Below are 19,768 nucleotides of genomic sequence, written 5' to 3' on the forward strand. Positions count from 1 at the left end.
CCCCAAAGTAATTCCCGAAGAAGAAATTTAGGAAGCCCGGGCTAGCAGGCTTACTGACCACACAGATGGAGAACATGATACCCGAGAAGTTCTGCAGGAAGCAAGGATCACCTTCTCCCTGGTTTAGATGTTGCCTGTGGAGGTTTGAACGTTCCCTTAAAAATATTAAAAATCCACACACCAACCCAGACATTTCCCCTCCTTTTCTCCTGCTTCCTTTTGGCAGCTGCTCTCTGGCGTCACGGCGCTAGATGTCCTTGCTGGCCCCATAATCGTTGTAAGGGATGCTCAGGGTCTGCTCCTCACACGTCTTCCTAAGGTCCCGGCTAAGCTCTGACCAGTCAAGTCCGTAGGGCTTGATCTCGCTGTAGCGGCAGCCCAGGTACTTGAGGGGGCTGCGTCGCAAGCTTATCCTGGGTTCCTGAAGGAGTCCATTGCACCAGCTGCTGAGATCCCCAAGCTGAGAAAGGATGAGGCCAGCTTTCCTACGGAGCAAGCATGGAGTATGCGCAGGTTAGAAAGAAGAGAAGGCAGGAAAGGTACACAGTGTGAGACTTTAAACTTCAAGAGGGAAGAGCCCCGTTTATTTTGCTTACTGTGCCATGGTTGGCACTTAGAAGAGGGGGGAACCTCCATAAATACTTGGCAAGAAAATGAATGAATGAATGGAAGAATGAATGAATGAATGAATGAATGAAATAATTAATTAATAAAGATGGACGAGCAAAGTAGGGCACCAAAATGGAAACAAAGAAACAAAATGCAATAAGGACAAATAAAGAAGAGAAAATGACATACTTTAGTGGGAATTTATGCTCTTTTAAAATCATAGAGCTGACAAATCAGATCAATTTACTTTAAAGCCAGTAATTTATCACCATTAAATGACAAATAATGTGTTTGACTGGGTATTTCCCTTTTCAAGGGTATTTCTGAACTGAGTAGAAGCAGCCAATATATTGCACTTTGGAGGATATCAAGTGTAACTAATTATGCCTGTATGAAGGTAATTATAGTGTAATAAGGGCACGAACAATAATGCCCTCAGTGCACATGGACATAGGGTCATTCTTTGGGAAAATGCAGACTCTCAGTGGCACGCATCACCTAATTAACCCCCAGGTGAGCTCCTGCTCTGTTCTGCAATCTCCCTCGGAAAGTCAGGAGGCCAGTGCCCTTGAGACCCCTGAGACCCCATCCAAAGAGTGGGAAGAAGAGGAGGTGATGAGAGGGCACCTGAGCTGTTGCAGATCCCTGAGAGAATGGGAGGAGGAGGGCAAGGTCTCCCCAAGTTCACGCACGCTGGAAAGGAGTGATCCCACTGGGCCAAGGATAGAGTGTGAGACCCCCTGCGCGTAGCTTGGGGAAGCGGGCTATCGCCAGGATCTAGCTCACCGGTGTACGGCTTCTTCTTGGCATCTACTTCTGGTGTTAGAGATGGGACTGCCTGATAGCCAGTTCTCAGCCCGCACTGGCTTTGACTCTGAACACTTAGGATAAGTGAAAGAACGGGGATCCCCTCATTTAGCGGTGTTCTTTCCCTTCTTCAAAAAACCATGGGTGACCAGAGACCCATGAAAGAATAGTCTCTTATTCCAACAAGCCCATGGTGAGGCTCTAAAATCTGTTCTGGAAAGTTCAATGAACAGGACCCCTTGCAGTATTTATCAACTGCTAGGCTAACTTCACATGTGAGGAAGCATCTCTTTTCTAATTCAATCAACAATTCTTTCCAGAAACTGGAAGTTTCTTCACCAAGTTTAGAATGAGCTCTCAAGAACAAGAAGCACATTCATTTCATGCCTCTTCTTCCGTCCTGGCTACAAGCATCACAAGGGGTGAGCTCACCGCATTCCTAGGAGGGCAAGCGAGAGACGGGCGGGGATGACGGACGTTGGAAGCAAGGTGTTGAGCTGTGGCAGCAAAGTCAAGGGACCAAGAGAGTGTGAGGTCATCGGAGGCCAGTCAAGTTTTCTCCCACTGCAATGGTGGGTCAGAGAAAATCAAACAAACACTCTGCCGACTAAGTCACATCTTATGCAGATTGCCTCTCCTCTGCCCATCAGCCTCGGCCGTTTGGCCAAGCAGGCTTTCCAAAAGTCGTCATCAACAGGGACTTTGGTGGCCTTCCTCTTAATCTATCCTGCTGCATCCTGCTGCATGTCATTAGCTGTTGACACATTCTTGGGATGTGGACAAAGGGGGAGAGAAGAAAGAGTGATGGGCAGCATCTGCCTCATCTTGAAGAAATGGATAAAGGAACACATCCTAGCCATCCTTTCAAACAAATGGATTTAATTAGCCCATGGAGTTTTTTGTGGCTATTTTCATTGCTCACTTTTTAAAAAAGATAATAATTAATTTGGGTATGTCCTTGACCATCTCAGAGCCTTCTTCTTTCTTAAGAGCAATGCGACCAATGTTGTCCTCAAAGTATTTCAACTCTCATGGAGGCTTCCATGAATTTTAATGGAATTGGATTTAACTGAAGCAAGGGAATACTTTCTGCTTGCTTGCAGGGCGTATGTACCCTCTGACCCTTTTGTATTTATTCTCACAACTAACTCCAAAGTGGGTTGAAGTATCTCAAGGCAGGAGACTTCTTGTTTCCTGTGGTTCTACCCCAGATCCATGATACTGAAAAGCAAAACTTGATTTTCCACGAGCTAATGAAACTACAATTTTTCCCCCTAATATATAGCCTTAAAAAAACCAGTATTACACATGAAAGAGTCTCCTGGGAAGACTCTTGAGAGCCTTCTCTTTTTGAGAAGACAGTGTCAAGTCAGCAGCAGCCCTTACTTTACAATGAGATCCACATTTTTTTTCCCCTGCTCACTTTCTTCATTAACCAATTTTCCTTCTGACTCTTGAGTTACAAGAGAGAAATTTTAAAAGCAGTCCAAATTCCCTTGGAAATCAAGATGATGTATGCAATGTTAGTGCTATTCAAATTGTGACATTTATGCTCCCTGACAAAGAACTGCATATATGTACTCAATAAATGTCAGAAGGAGGGAGGAAGGGAGCAGGAAAGGGAAGGGGGAGGAGGGAGCATGAAGGGAATTGGGGAGAGAGCTGGAAAGAGGGGATGGTATTAGGTATGAGTAATAATAAGGGCAGGAGTAATGGTAAGGTATGGAGCAGGGAGGCTATTTCTTAATATATATCTACCTTCTAACCCAGGGTTTGCTTTTTACCAAAATTGAGACAGAACAAATTAAAGGCCCCTTATATATTTCCCTCTGTGTCCTGTCCATAGCCATGGCATCTGTTTGCCCAAGAATAACCAACCTTTATAAACTTTGGGAAATAATTTATGGAATGCAGAAAGCTTCTTCCTGACCTTACACATAAAATCATTTTATTTTAGGAAGGTAATCCTAAATTTCCTCCTTTCTTCAAAAGTAAGAAAATAGGCAGGGGGGCGGGGGATGTCCTGTACAATGGTCTTCTAGGAAAGTTTATAAATTCAGGTCATAAGAGGCATCCTGAGACTAAGTCTACTTTCCGATTGATCAGATGTCAGACAAACGGGATGACTTTTCGGTGATACTTTTATTGATCCCTTTTGGCAGGAGAGCAAGAATTCTGAGTGCCAGAGGATCCTACTGTATTGATTTTCTTCATTTATTTTCTTCCTCTCTTTCTTTCTCTTCTTTCCTTCCTTCCCTCCCTCCCTCCCTTCCTTCCCCTATTTTTTTTTTTCTTTATGAACTCCTAAATAGTTTGGGGACATATAAGTTTGGGGACATTCCATGTGAAAAGCCTCTTCACTGTGTTTATCTGAAAATCTTAGTATTTCCAGAGAAATCTTCTCTTCTCAGAGCAGCAATACACAGCCATGTTGAATGGAACAAACGAAAGGTGTTATCTCTATCTACGCATTCTTCCCATTCCTCTCTTTCCAAGAACTCTATCTGGGTTATATAACCTAAAAGCAGGGGTACTGAGTATTAGGAAGTTGTAGCCTCGGGGCCAGGGCAAGTTGGCAAACACTACATTATCCTAACTTTGGCCAAGTTAGATGTCAAGATGGGTCATTGGCTACCCCCATTCTGCTTTTCAAGAGAATGTAGAACTTAGCTCGAAATACGTCTGTATAGTGCACATAACATACGTAAAGTTCATATGCAGTAAATATTTTGGGATAACCTCTTCAATAATATTCCTAATTTTCTTTCAAAAGACTAAGCTTTTGGCTCCTACAGTTTAGCCTTTGGAATGCTGTGTCAGCATGATAAAGAGGGGGTAAAACAGCTCAAGGGCAAAGGTTTTTTCAGAGTTCAGGAAATGCATTCATGGCTTGACTTAAACACAGCATAAATACAGCTTATCCATAACTAATCAGTATGAACTGAGCTGTCTAAAAGCACAGGACTTACAGCAGCTAAGCTCACCCAGGATATCTGCAAATTCATGAGTGCAGTATTATAGTGGAAGAGGTACAAAATTTCAAAAAGCTGAGGTTCTTTAAAAGAGATAATAAAGCTTATTGATTACCTGGGGCCTAATTCATCCTCACATCGCCAGGTGAATTCTCCAAAACTCTCATAATGCTGGTTATAGTGGTAGAGGACTCGATGGAGGGTGGGGGAACCCAGATCCAGAAGGGTGTTGTAGGCGGTCTGCTGCTCCTTCCCACTGGTATAGCCATTGAAGAGATTGTAGATCTTGTCTGCTATTTCTGAGGATGGGAGAAAAGGCCAATAAATAAGATTTTATACATATATATATATATATATACACACACACACACATATACATATATATATATACACATATACATAAATGATTATAAATACAGGCACGTAGGTGTGTATATGCATGTATATGTGTGTGTATATATACACGCATATGTGTGTGTGTGTGTGTGTGTGTGTGTGTGTGTGTGTGTGTGATATTACTCAAAGAATACTGAACCTACTGCCCTGTCAGGTTTCAGTTTTCTCTTCTATAAAATGAAAGGCTTCAAATAGAATCTCTCTAAGGTCAATTTCGGTGATAATATTCTTTGTCTTCACCCATGTTTCCTAATAATACAGAGCCTGAGGCAAGAGCTCATAGATTGAAACTTTATTGGCAAATGCAATCCCAGAGAAGCAGAAGGGAGGACAGAGAGAAACGAGGCAGGAAAGGAGGCAGAGTGAAGATAAGAAATTGCTCTAAGGAGCTGATGGCCATGTTTTGCAGGAGAGGATGTATGAAGCTATTGGATCCTCACTGGTCCATCTGGGGGAGAATAGAAGAAGACTTTATATCCAGCTCCCATTCAGGATTGGTCCGTGGGGACTTTTCACATTTGCCCCCATGAGGCATTAACTAGCCTGCACCTCTAGGCTAGACAAAGTGGGTCCTGCAAAAGCAATGGGGAAGCCCTGGGCAGCAGGGAGCAGCCTTCGGCTCAGGGATGAAGTCAGGAACTGTCAGGTCACGCCTCCAGCAACGTGAAGAACCTGGAGTAGCCACAGTGCCAAAAGCAACCTGGTCCCGTGACTGCAGGAATGCAGGTCTTTTTGCTAGGGCCACCCAGGCAGGTAGTAAGGCAAGCTTGCAGATCTGTGCTGACATGTACGTTGAATCCAGTGCATTCTGCGGTTCCAAACGAGTGATCTTTTGGCTTAATTTATACCTCTTATATTTCTGCCTCCAAGGTATACATTTCTAAGATTGAACTTGGTGATGTGGCAAAGTGGCAATGAATTTGTGTAGCCATGGCATTTTTTCCTGTGGAGCTCAAAGCACTTTATCATTAAATATTTTCTCATTAAACCTGTCAGAAAGGAGATTTGTTGACATTTTCTTCCTAAACAGCTGGGAACTGAGATCTGGAGAGCTCTGTCTCAGATCCAGTGTTAAATCTGGGGATGAAGAGACTAAGTCTACAGGCTTCTAAGCCAGACTTTGCCCACTTGACCCCCTGTTAGCCTAAAGGCCCTGATCCCTTGTCACCACTCCAAGTGAATTCAAGGCTGCTGGTGACGACTGAGTCATCATTTTAAGAGTTTCCTGGGTTGGAATGAATAAAATTTCTACCTCTACTCTGCCCAAGCATTGCAATAATTTCCCTTTTTGTCTATCTTGCCCATTGCCTATGAAAATAGGAGCCAGACCTTACTTCCTCAGTGTCCTGAGTGGCAAGAACAAGGCCAGACAAAATAATAGATCAAAAAATGTTAGCTAAATGAATGAAATTTATGACCTTGGCAGTCATTTGAATCCACTTTGGTGGAGGGTTTCTGGTGATATATCTCCAGACTTGGGTTGTACCAACCCTTTAGCAATTAAACCCTTGTAACCAGCATCTTTAAGCTGCGATAAAAATAATTTCAGCTGAGAAACCCATTCAGGTTTTCAGGACTTTAAAATCCTCAGGTTGTTAAAATAAGATCAAGAGATAAAGTAGACAGTGATTTAGACTATAAAGATCTCTGGTATTTATTATATAGAATATAAAGAATATAAATAAAAATTATATAGGATATAAAGAGCTCTGGTATTTATGTATTAACAGCCTATTGATTGCCAAGAACTTTACATGTGTGAATTCTAATCCTCATACCACGACTGCACAATGAATACGAATGTCTTTGTGCTACAAATGAGGCCAGGTTACCTGCCCAAGGTCATATAGCCAGTGTGGGCTGGAGTCAAGCTTTAAAACTCTATCTATCTTCCATTGCTCTTTTGCATCTATGCTCAGGGGATGGTAGTGTTTAACCAATTTAAGATACAGGAGGCAGGGTCTTGGGGGATGCTTTCTGGGGTGACTATTTCTGGTGGAGGACATTGCCCTGGCTGGCCCATAAATTCCAAGTAAGAGAGAGTCCTAGTAGATATGCAGGGAGTCTGTCATTTCTGGAGTAGAAATGGAAAGAAGCAGAAGGACTATTCTAAGAGCTGTGCTTGTTCACTGGGAGGCAGGGAGTACGTACTTAAAGAAGAATGACCAGCAGTGCAGAAACGCAGGTGAACAGACCAGAGCCCAGACAGGGAGGTTCGGGGTTCCTTCTCCCATCCTTTTACTGCTGTCAATCTGTTCTTATTTCCGGTGATGGGACATAGCATCCCAGGCCTAAGGCCCTGGTTGTGACAGTCTGCTGAGCAACAGTGATGACTGAGGTGTTTTCTGGCATATTTACTATTCTCCTAACACAACAGTAATATACAGCTAGAGTAGGCTAATGCTTCCCGTTAGCAGAAGCATTTGTGCCTGAGACCAGATGGGATAGTCACAGTTTCTACCATAAATCTCCTAAAACCAAGATAATCTAACGCCAGGGTGTGCTTAAAAGGCTTCATCGGTAAATGGGTTATTATATTCAGAAAGATCTACATGCTAGGCTCCTAGAGACCGAGTATTTCTGGCCCCTCCTAGCTCCACTGAGGGAATTTATGGATATTATTTCATTAGCCTTCATAGCACCTCAAGAATTCACTAACTCAAAGAAAGTTAAAGACTATAAGATATTTTTGGTTATCATTTAACCCAGCTTTCAGCTTCACAGAAGTCTCGAGTTTTCCAAAATAGGTATCTGTCTTCCCTCTCTTTGACATGCATGGTGTTCAGGAATATTTAAAATGCAGGTGAAGAGATGGCAGGGTGTTTACATACACAGCTCCATCACAAAAAAAAAAAAAAGAGAAGGGAGCCAAGATCTCTCGGGCATCAGAATAAATGAACAGGGCTGGGACTGAAGGCTTCAGACCCAAAGGTATGGTTAAGAATAGGCACCATGACATCAAATGGAGTTGGGCTCCACTACTCTAGCTGTGTGGCCTTGGACATGTTACTTAACCTCTCTGGGTTTTAGTTTCCTTGTCTGCTTAGTGATGGTTAATAACACATATCCTCCAAGATTATTGGGAGGCTAAGAGTGTTATCGAATGTCAAGCATTTCTTTAGCACGGTGTCTGGACAAAGCAAGTACACTTTTATTCATTAATTTATTCCATAAATATTTTTACTGAGTGCTTACCACGTGCTTGACATTTTTCTAGGTACTTGGCTACACCAGGGAGAAACTTTGACAAAAGTCCTCATCCTATGACACTTACAGTCTGGTGGTAGGACACATTCAGTTAAGCAATAAACATAATAAATAAGTAAAATACAGTGTGTTAGAAAGTGGGAAAAAGTAAAACAAGAGAAGGAAGATTGGGAGTGCTGGATGGGGCATTGCAATTTTAAATAGAGGGGTATCACTGAAAAGATGACAATCAAGCCATGGCTTGGAGGAGGGGAGAGAATGATCTGTGAGGATATCTGGGGCATAGCATAGAAGGGAGAGGAAATGCCAGCACGGAGTCCCCTCAGCTATGGTGGGCAGCAGATCTGAAAGCAGCAATAAGCCATGGTGTTTGGAAGTGAGTGAGGGGGAGAGTTGGGCAATAGCAGATATTATTTTTTTAAATTACTGTTACTGGTTCTCTACTAGATCATGCTTTTCCCAATGCCATGAGACAGAGAGAGACTGAAACACAAGAGTCCAAGAGTGGGGAAATAGTCTTATTTAAATGAGAGGAGTGACTCCAGGGGAAGAAGGGAGCTTCCTTATCCCCCAGCAGTGGTTGCTCTTTTTCCTATGAAATAAGAATCCTGGCAAGCACCTATACCTTCTGCCAGTGGCTTCCTTGGCTGCTGTAACAAAAGTCTCCTGAGTGGAGGTCCTAAGTCATCATTTGCATTATTTCGGGGGCAGCTACCTGAAACCCCAGTCTGTCCCCACACTGAAGTAACTGACCATAGAATTCCACATGAAAACTTGAGGACAATCAATCCCAACTGGCTTTATATTTTTGTCATTCTAAGCACTGTCCAAATTGCAAAGCCCCTTTCCCCCATCCTCCAAGTCTGTCTGTCCTCTCCCCTACCCTTCTCTCCCCATGCTGCTCTGTGCTTCCTTCACACCAATGATTCTCAAACTTGAGAATTAAACTCGATTCACAACCTGGAAGGCTTGTGAAAGCACAGATTTCTGGTTCCCACTGGAGCTCCTGATCCAGTAGGTCTCAGCTGGAACCTGAGTACTGGCAAATCTAACAAGTTCCAAGGTGACGCTGATGCTGCTGGTCTGGACCACACTTTGAGCACCACTGTTCTGTGCTCACTCATTCTCTCAAAACTTTCTTACTTCCTCTGGGACCAACACTGTTACATGGCAACCAACTCTCCCTTCACCCTTGACCTTGGCACACGCTCTTCCTTCCCTCCATATCCCTGTGTTGGCTGAAACCTGCATGACACCTTCTCCAGTATTGAGGGATCCTTCTCATACCCCAGAAAAGAGCCATCTCCCCGAAAACAATTATTTCTCTCAATATATGTAAAAGTCCCTCCACTTTAAAAACTTACCTGTCTCTTTCTATTTCCCACCACTCACTTCCTAACTACGCTTCTCCAGACATGGCAGAATCTAGCATCTGGTTATCTTCTCCACCTCATTTCTTATCACCATTTTGGGTGACTTCACTGCCAAAATGAAAGGCCTGCTTAAGTCTAGAGACTCCCCCATCATCAAAGCCAATCATTGGGCTGAGAACTTCTCCATTTCTTCTCTGAAATAATAAATCCAAATATCACGTACGTACTGTGAACACAACCTCTTTTCATGGTTCCTATACTACTTATTGCTACCAAATCTGTTCTTCAGTGACAGAAACCCCAAGTCCTTTGACATCTTTGTTCACTCCAGGCATCAGTCCTGTATTTACATCCTTGCGTACCCAACCTGATCTACGCGGCCCATTGCTAGTGTCCTCAACTAGCTTGCTCCGTCTTCTGCCTTTCCTTTACCTTCACATAGGCTGCCAGGGTCTGCCAGGGAAAAATCACAAGCAGTTGAACTAGGTGGTCTTGCTTGCATTCCCTGAGCACTTTGGACACACCTCTATACATCACTTTTCACAATATAGGATAAGGCTGGAATAACTCTTCTTTCTCTTATGCTCCACATCCAATCCATTTAGCAAATCCTTTTGGTTCTACCATCAAAATAATTTAGAATTGGACCACGTCTCATCACCTATATCCTGATCATTCTAGTTTAAAACAATATCATCTTTCCTCTGTATTCCCATAGCCTTCTAATTGGTCTTCCCACTTCCACCTTGGACCCAATATTTGGAGTCCATGCTCAACAAAGCAGACAGAACGATCCTGTAAGTCTGATTATGTCATTCTTCTGCCCAAAGTTTTCCAGGGCTTCCCATCCCAGTCCCTAGCAGAATCCCATTGCCTACTCTGATGACCAAGCACAACAGGATCTGCCCCACAGCCTCTCAGAGCTCCTCTCCTGCTCCTTTCCTTCTCATCATCTTTCTCACCAGAGGAGCCTCCTTTCTCTTCTTCAAACACGCCAAGGATGTCTGCACTGCGGTTCCTCTACTGGAATGAACCACACCTCCAGATATCTGTGAGTTTTCCTCCTTCTCCTTCTTCCCAGCCCACTCTAGTTGAAATTCTACCCCCTGCACTTCCTAAACCATTCCTCTGCTTATATGTCTCCATAACGTATGTCACTATCTGAAATGTTATTTATTTTGCTACTTTTTTCCTTTGTCACCCCTGCTTAAATATAATCTCCATGAGGCAGGGGAATTTTGCCCCCAATGCCTAGACCAGGTATTTAGTAAGGGCTTAAAATAAGTTGTCTGATTTGATAAATTCATGAAATCTGATTATAAAGTTCTTGAAAACAGATTCTGAGCCTAGTTCTTTTTGTTTCTTCAGCATCTAACACCAGGCTGTGGTATTAATTAATAAATGACTGTGGAAGAAGCAAATGAAGAAATGGATAGGATTTATGTTTGGCATCAGGAAAGGAGGATGGATGTTGGAGGAAAGATGGATGAGAACTAGCTTTCACTTAGTGAAGCCACATGAAGAACCCTTGAAGGTCATGCCCCAACCTAGAGACTAGGTTGACCTTATTACTGACTCTAGCCTTTCCTGCTGGGAAAAGGGTGTTTTCAGTAAAACATGGGTAGAAACTTCCTTGCTCAGTGACTTTACTGTCATGAGGCAGTAAAATTCTTCATAGAAAGTATCTAGTTTAGGAAAATGATCGTATAAGAAATAGGGTCTGGACTGACATGGACACACTGATGTGTATAAAATTGATGACTAATAAGAACCTGTTGTATAAAAAAATAAATAAAATAAGATTAAAAAAGAAATAGGGTCTGGCTTCCTGCTAGATAATTAGGAGCTGAGGTCATGCTCTGGGTCAATTAAAAGGTAATTCCCATTTGTCACTAGTTGTAAACTCAACCCAAGTGAGCTATATTTATGATCACCATCTGGGTTTGAAGGAGGCAAAGCATGTTTTTTGGTATAACGGCCAGGCCTGTATTAATTTGCAAGGATGTCCTCAATTAGTCTAACTCATTAATCTCCACATCTGCCCGGTAAAGGACTCCTTTCTGGCTGAAGGATAACGGGACCTGGGAATGTTATTTCATTCTCTCAGCATTAAATTGCTTCTCGTGCTCCCAGCTGGTCTGCTGGGATTTCAGAAAGTCTTCTTTTTCAGGGAGCACAGATGGTCAGAAGCACATCTTGATATGCTTTGGGGACTAGAATTAACACAAAGAAGCCTCATAGAGAAATAGTATACTGGTCTCTCCTGGGCAGATTATTCTTTGTTGGCCACTCTTTATTCCAGAGTTGCTTCTATCCATCTATTCCTGCATGTGGCATTGTGTGGCATCTCTCCTACGTGCTAATCACCCCACTGATGTCCAACCAGCCTGCTGCCTATTCAGCAAACAAGTCCAAGGTGCCTACCACTGCTGGCAAGGACATCAGCAAATTCTCCCAAACGGAAATAGCTGGGACACCTTCTCATCACCTGTTCTTACTCTGGCTTGGAGTAAGAAATCAACAGATGATGAAATAAGTGTAACTTGGGTCCTTCCCAGTCTCTCATCTAGGTGTTTTCAACCCCAGATGCTGCTTTCATCATCAAGGGATTTCAGAGACCTTCAAAAGTCATTCAGTCCATACCCTACAAACCAGGCAACACTCACTCCAGAGAGAAGCACATTTGTCTTATACTTAAAGGTCTCCATTCTACTATAACATCTCAGTGGACACCAATAATCCTGAAAAGGAGAATTATTTTGCTATATAACTTAACATTATTTTTTAATGTATTGATATGTCTTTTCTTCATCAGTATTGAGAGACAAAGAAAGGTTTTCAGTCTTTTACATAATAATCCTCTAAAAATCTAATTTAACATTGCAAGCAAAATAAGGATTGATGTCGAATAATGAGTCTGAGCACAGGCCCTGTAAGATGCTAGCTTTGTGACCCTGGTCAGCTTACTTACTCTGCTCTGAATCTCAATGTCTACATCTATAAAATGGGGGCAATATTCTATTTATTCAGTAAATATTTATTAAGTTTAGTTAGGTCCCATTTGTTAATTTTTGTTTTTATTTTCTTTACGAGGTAGGTCAAAAAAGATCTTGCTGTGGTTTATGTCACAGTGTTTTTCCTATGTTTTCCTCTAAGAGTTTTATCGGGTCTGATCTTACATTTAGGTCTTTAATCCATTTTGAGTTTACTCTTGTGTGTGGCGTCAGGTAGTGTTCTAATGTCATTCTTTTACATGTAGCTGTCCGGTTTTCCCAGCACCACTTATTGAAGAGGTTGCCTTTCCTCCATTGTATATTTTTGCCTCTTTTGTCATAGATTAGGTGACCAAAGGTGTGTGGGTTTATCTCTGGGCCTTCTATTCTGGTCCTTTGATCTATATTTCTGTTTTTGTGCCAGTATCATACTGTCTTGATTACTAAGCTTTGTAGAATAGTTTGAAGTCAGGGAGCCTGATTCCTCCAGCTCTGTTTTTCTTTCTCAAGATTGCTTTGTCTATCTGGGATCTTTTGTGTTTCCATGCAAATTGTAAAAGGAAACCATAAACTAGACAAAAAGACAACCCTCAGAGTGAGAGAAGATATTTGCAAATGAAGCAATGGACAAAGGATTAATCTCCAGAATATACAAACAGCTCATGGAGCTCAATATAAAAAAAACAACCCAATAGAAATATGAGCAGAAGACCTAAACAGACCTCTCTCCAAAGAAGACATACAGATGGCCAAGAGGCACATAAAAAGATGCTCACCATCACTAATTATTAGAGAAATGCAAATCAAAACTACAATGAGGTATCACCTCACACAGGTCAGAATGGCCATCATCAAAATATCTACAAACAATAAATGCTGGAGAGGGTGTGGAGAAAAGGGAACCCTCATACACTGTTGATGGGAATGTAAATTGATACAGTCACTATGGAAAACAGTATGGCGGTTCCTTAAAAAACTAAAAATAGAACTACCATATGACCCAGCAATAACACTACTGGGCATATACCCTGAGAAAACCATAATTCAAAAGGACACATGTATCCCAATGTTCACTGCAGCACTATTTACAATAGCCAGGACATGAAAACAACATAATCTCCAACAACAGATGAATGGATAAAGAAGATGTGGTACATATATATACAATGGAATATTACTTAGCCATAAAAAGGAATGAAGTAGGGTCATTTGTAGAGATGTAGATGGACCTAGAGTCTGTCATACAGAGTGAAGTAAGTCAGAAAGAGAAAAAAATATATCATATAGTAACGCATATATGTGGAATCTAGAAAAATGGTACAGGTGAACCTATTTGCAGGGCAGGAATAGAGACACAGACACAGAGAATGGACATGTGGACATGGCGGGGAAGGGGAGGGTGGGACAAATTGGGAGATTAGGATTGACATACATACACTACCATGCATGAAATAGATAGATAGTGGGAACCTGCTATAATGCACAGGAAGCTCAGCTTGGTGCTCTGTGATGACCTAGATGGGTGGGATTAGGGGGGTGGGAGGTCCAAGAGGGAGGGGATATATGTATACGTATAACTGATTCACTTTGCTGTACAGCAGAAACTAACACAACATTGTAAAGCAATTATCCTCCAATAAAAATAAATAAATACATAAATACATAAATAAATAAATATTTATTGAGTTCCTACTTGAGAACAAACTCTATGCGTGGTTAATGATCTTAACAGAGACATTGACTGATGTTGGAAGTTTAGGCTGGGTAAGTTTCAATAAGAGAGATATTGTGTCTAAGCTGATGTGCTAGTAGCCTGAAAATCATCTTGTTCATGGCTCCTGACTCCAGTTGTATGAGGTTGACCATGAGGGACACAATCTCACAAGGTATACTCCTTAATATTTACTGAATACTTACTACTGGACAGGCACTTAAAAACACTTTACATAAATTCACTAATTTAACTCTCACTAGAAACTTATTATCTAGGGTACCATTTTCCCCCACCCCATTTTACAGAGTAGTAAACTGAGGCACAAGGTGAAGTAACCTGCTCAAGGTCAAGTAGTTAGGTGGTAGAGCAGAAATTTGACCCTGGGTGGTCTGACTCCAGAGTCTAAGTTTCCTGGAACGAGTCAGTCACCATGCTCCTTTCTAAGTATTAGGGACATAATCATAGGCAAACAGGGACCAAAACTCTGCTCTCATGGAACTCACTGTCTAATGAGGTAAATAGATATTGAACAAAGCATTATAATAACAAACTGAGATAAATGTTCTGAAGGAAAGAAACACGGTACTATGAGGGCATCTAGCAGTGGCCCTGGACCCCTTCCCTACTGAGGAAGGACACTTGCTCTGAGCTCTGCAGGCCGAGAGGAGTTAATCAGTGAAAGGGGTGGAACTGGAGAGTATTTGAGGTAGTGAGACTAACATGTGCAAAGGCTCCTTGTTGGAAATGGAAATGGTGTGTTGGAGGAACTGAGAAAGGCAGTGAGGCTTCAGGAAATACAGAGATTGATGGGGAGTGTGGGCAAGAAGAGGCTGGTGAAGTGGGCAAGGGCCCCTCCATTTAAGTCCTAATATGCCTGTTACATATTTTGATCTTCATCACAAGAGGAATAGCAATCCATTAAAGAGTTGTAAGACGAGGCGTTAATATGATCACATTTCTGTGTTGAAAATAACAGTGCCTTTAACATGCCATGCATGTTAAATGAGGCAATAAATGAAAGTCCTTTCAGAAGGTGTAAAGTGCTACAGCATCAGTGATTTTAATTAAAGTAGGTCTAGGTCTCTCTACCCACTGTGACTTTGCATCACCCTTTGAACACTGTGGGATTGTGTCAACTCATAGCCAACTTCATACAGCTGGAGTCAGGAGCCACAGTTAAGGTGATTTGAGGTGTACCACACGCCAGCTTGGCAACAGCATTTCTCTTATTGAAACTTGCACAACCTAAACTTCTAGCATCAGTCACCATCTCTGTTAATGTGCGTATGCTGTCGGTCCATTAGCAGTCCAACTGTTAATAGAAATTACTAGTTGATCAGATCACTTTAACTGGTGCCAGAGCCCCACAGAAGTGGTGCCCAAGAGAGTTAAATTCTGGTTGTGGAGGGGATGTAATAAGCCTTAGAGCAAGTGACGATATCAAGACCTCCAGGGAGCTTCATGAGGAGAAGAAGCAGCGAGAAGTGTGCTATTCGTGTAATGATGTTGACTGAAAACAAACTCTTCCTAATTGACAGGGGCTCATTCTGGTGCACTGAAGAGGGACAATTCTTTACCAAAGAACTGGTCCATAACAACTCTAAAATATAGAATGACACCTCTTTGGTAGGGAGGGAGGGATATAGCAATTAATTCTAAATCTGTAGGCTTCCTATGCTGTAATTCAAAATAATCTTTCAGATGTGTACCAAAAAATACGAAGAGAGTAAGTTATCCGATCAGCATCCTGAGGGCAGAGGTCACAGGTACTAAAGCACCTTGTACCACGTACCTAAGCACCTGGTGTATCGCCATGTGTGTCTGGGGCTTTCACCAGTATCTCCTACTGGCTCTCTGACTTACAGACTATGTGTAATAACGGGATGCAATGCAGATTTCCGCCGGAGGCAGAGGTTGAGGAATTCCTGGAAAGGAGATGCTCCGGTCCTGAGCCTTGAACTCCCCCCCTTCCCTGCTGAACTCCAGGTTGTTCTGTTTGACTCTCTTGCTCCCCCTTTCCCCATGGCGAGGGGAGGTCCCTGGAGCAACCCTCTGCAGACTCTGCTGGCCTCAGCGTCTCTTACCTTGGGCTTTGACATCATCCACCACTGGGCAAGGGGTCTTCACGATCACGTCACTTGGCCTGGAGCGTCGTCCTGTGTTGTCCACTCCCCACAGGGTGAACCTGGCAGGGAGGGGAGGGTAGCATTAACAGAGAGAACCTGCGGTCCAGCTGACAGCCAAGCCTTACCGGATGGGCGGGTTTGCCCCTGGCTGCTCTCGCCACCCTGCCAGGCACTTACTGCCATCACCAGGTCATAAAGTATGCAGTCTAGAGCCTCTTGCTGCTTCCTGGTAGGTCTTGGGCTGTCATTTGCTGTCTTGAGGATATTACCTCATGGCGAGCGTCACGGCATAGAGCAGTGGTTCTCAAAGTGGGGTCCCCAGACCAGCAGCGCCACCGGGGAAGTTGAGAGTAATGAACATTCTCATGCCCCATGCCAGACCTACTGAATCAGAAACTCTAGGGGTGGGGACAAAAATCTGTGCTAGGACAAGCCTTCCAGGTGATTCTGATGCCAGTTACATTCTGACAACCACCAAGCTGAGGGAAAGAGCGTGTATCTGTGGAAACAGATGGTCTGAAGTGGGTCTGAAGCCTCCACTCCCTGCCATGTGGAGTTGTAGTTAACTCCTCTGAGCTTTATTTTCCCGATTCTGTGAAATGGAGCTGATGATAAAACTGCTTGTAGGTCATTGCGATGATGAAATGAGATAATAAAGCACGGGAAGACCTAGCGCAGTACCTGGAGCTCAATGATGTTGCATAAATTATATTAATTCTGTTCTGTCCATCTTGTACCCAGTTGAGGCTTTTATGCCGAGCACTGAGGACAATTTTCCTCTTTAAGTCAGAAGTGAAAACGCCAGAGCTGGGGGGTCCTGACTTGCCTGTGACTAGGGGTTCTATTTCCTGCATGCAGCTCCTTCTGACCCACTTAGATGCTACCCGCCATGGACCAGGAGTCCAGAGTGGAAACCTTATGCTACCCCTGGCAACGAGAAGATGTGGTTCTAAGAGCCCCCTCCACCCTTCAACACACACACACACACACATACATATACATACACACATCAGGAAGAGGATGAAGACCCGGCCATCAAAGGCTGAATGTAAAATTTCCCCCTTGGGTGATGGAATTGGATGGAGAGGAAAGAGCAACACCAGGTTCTGCTACTCAGAGAGGAATTTGAATATACGCATAAAGATAACCTCTGGTGTCGGTGCCCGGGACCTCTAACAACTAATCTAGTGAGTCTAAAGCAAATCATTAATGCTGCCTTTCTTGTCTATTTCTCTGTTGCTGTGTCGCCATGGGAGGTTCCATTTATTGGCAAGTCTGGATTTTCTTTCCTCTTGGCAGAGCTACAGGGAGGAAGAGAGGTGAAAAGAAGAAAGATGCCCCGAGACAGAGGGTCCAGGTACATGTTAAGGTAAATGAGCCTCAGACAGCTGAACCGATGAGGTAGAAAAGAAATGGAAATTGCCTAATGATTCTGCCAGGAAATATAAGTTTCTCTCAGCAGAGAAAAGACAGCCTTGCATCTAGGACTGCCTCCCCACAGAGAAGCCCAGGAAACGGTCAGTGTTAAGAACCTGTGTGTCCTGATGTGTTGTTTTCCCTCCCTCTGCCTTCTCCAGTCTCATGCTGGAATCACATCCCACTGGCCCAGCTGGGTGCAGACCTGCCCGTGTGCTCCCGCGGGACTGCCCAGCCTCCTTGCTGTCAGTCAGACAAGGACCAGGTGCTTGGCTTTCTCATCTTATCTGCACAAGGTGTCTCTGTCCGTTCTACAGTCCTCTGCTTCTTGTCTTGCTACTCAGTTCAGATCTACCACCTTACCTAGTACTAAACCCCTCTCCCACCCTCATCCGAAATCCAGGGACTGGCTTCTCCCCCGTCACCATCCCTCCCCTCCTAGGTCTGAGTGAGCCCTTTGCATCCAGCCTCACACACTGGGCTGCCTGGATCCCTAGCAATGGCAGCCCCTGGAATTTTTCATCATTCCCCACCCCCCATATACACACCTGATCAGCCTTTTGCTACTATTTGCTACTATTTCTAGAACTGTGACTGAGGCCACCAAACCTGAAGCCAGCATATCCGCTCTACCCTGTCTGGCACCTGCTCCATTTCCCAGTCGTATCCCACAACCCGGTCTCAGGCCAGGTCTCAACTCCCTCCTCTGCCCTTCTGCTCCAGACCACCTTGAGCTGCTTCTCAGAGATGGGCCCCGAGGTACCCAGGGCAGACTGCAGACCTGCATCTCATGATAAGGGGTTCCCAGATGGGTGAATTCCCCCTCACCCTCATGTGCCCTTCATGGAGCAGGAATCTCTCTCACTGGAGATCCTGACGACAGGGCCCCTGACGTGTAGGAAGTCCGTCTCCCTGCTCAGAGGTGGGTCGCTTGATCTTTGTTGCAGACTCTGCCCTGACCTCACTTCTGGCTGTCCCTTCTCGTCAGAGTCAGGAGATAGGAAGCCCTGTTTGATGCCCAGGCACTGGCAAAGTCACAGGGCTGCTAGTGTGAGCCAGGCCCTGGGCCCCGGTTCTCACCTCTGTGCTCTCTTCCTTCACCGGTCCCTCCCCAACTGTGTGTCTGAGCCCACACTCCTGAGCCCCCGCCCTGAGATCCAGACTGCCTGCTGTCATGTCCTCTGTAAGATGGCCCTGCTTCATCTTTTCCCGTCCGCCTCCCAGGGCCCCGAGCATTGCCCTGGGACTCCAGGTCAGGGCTGGCATCTTGCTACATGGGCTTACATGTAGCCCATGGGCTACATGACGCTGTCTGCCTGGATATTTACAGGCTTAGGGGTCACCTGCCCTAGACTGTCTACGGTGGGTTCCAGCCACCTTTTGCAGCACACCCTTACTTAACCTTGAACCTTTAACTTCTAGCAATTTCCCTGGACCGTGGTGAGACATGTCCTAAGCTTCAGATACCAAAGTGGCTGCCAGATGGGCGCTCTCTCTCAGCGCCTGGGGTGGAGTTCATCCTCACCCCTTCCCGCTGTCCCACTCCTCCGAGTTTGCTTTGTGCTCCGTCCTGCTGTGAGTTCCCACTAACTCTACTGGATCTTGGGCTGGGATGAAATTGTGTGTGATGTAATTAATTCTCATTATTCTCACGGGGCAATTAGTATAAAAATTTAGGGTCCTAAGCCCTTACCATTTTTAATAGCAAAGCCCTTACCTTTATTAGGAAACAAAAGTCTTCCCACATCCATCTAAGTAGAGAGGATGCCTGACCTAAAAACCCATCCTCAGCGGTCCCGGCTCCCGGCTCCCTCGGTCCTGGAGGGACCCTGAGGAGTAGCCAGATTATTTTTACTATTGAAGCCAGCCTGGGGAACACTCTACACGTTTCATGTGGCAATGTCGTGTGCAGTTATTCCAGGAAGGTCCTCCGTTTATAGTCAGCAGCATCTTTTCCGCCACTGGACACTCGTAGGATAGTAAGAGGATTATAGCCGGAATTACTGGACAGAAGAGACAAGCCCTGCTCCCAGTCCGGAGGGATAATGTGTAAGTACATTCACTGTCTCGTCCAAAGCTCCCGGGCCCTTTCCACCTCTGCCTGGCTGCTGGGACTGTTCAGCCTGTTGTTAGAGCCTGTGTGACGACATGTATA

The 19,768-nt window shown here is 44.2% G+C and overlaps 1 protein-coding gene across 2 annotated transcripts in view; it reads right to left on the minus strand.

Annotated features, from left to right (window-relative positions):
* Window positions 1-247: 247 nt before the first annotated feature.
* Window positions 248-19,768, minus strand: part of ASTN1 (astrotactin 1) — a 327,436-nt gene continuing 307,915 nt past the window's right edge. For both annotated transcript variants that reach the window (XM_068538391.1, XM_068538390.1), the window contains exons 21-23: window positions 16,156-16,256; window positions 4,504-4,687; window positions 248-485 (exon numbers count right to left, since the gene is read on the minus strand). In XM_068538391.1, coding sequence (XP_068394492.1) covers window positions 248-485; window positions 4,504-4,687; window positions 16,156-16,256 — 523 coding nt within the window. The remainder of the gene's footprint in view (window positions 486-4,503; window positions 4,688-16,155; window positions 16,257-19,768) is intronic.

This window comes from Eschrichtius robustus, chromosome 3 (genome assembly GCF_028021215.1).
Source record: "Eschrichtius robustus isolate mEscRob2 chromosome 3, mEscRob2.pri, whole genome shotgun sequence".
In the NCBI taxonomy this organism is placed as follows: Eukaryota; Metazoa; Chordata; class Mammalia; order Artiodactyla; family Eschrichtiidae; genus Eschrichtius; species Eschrichtius robustus.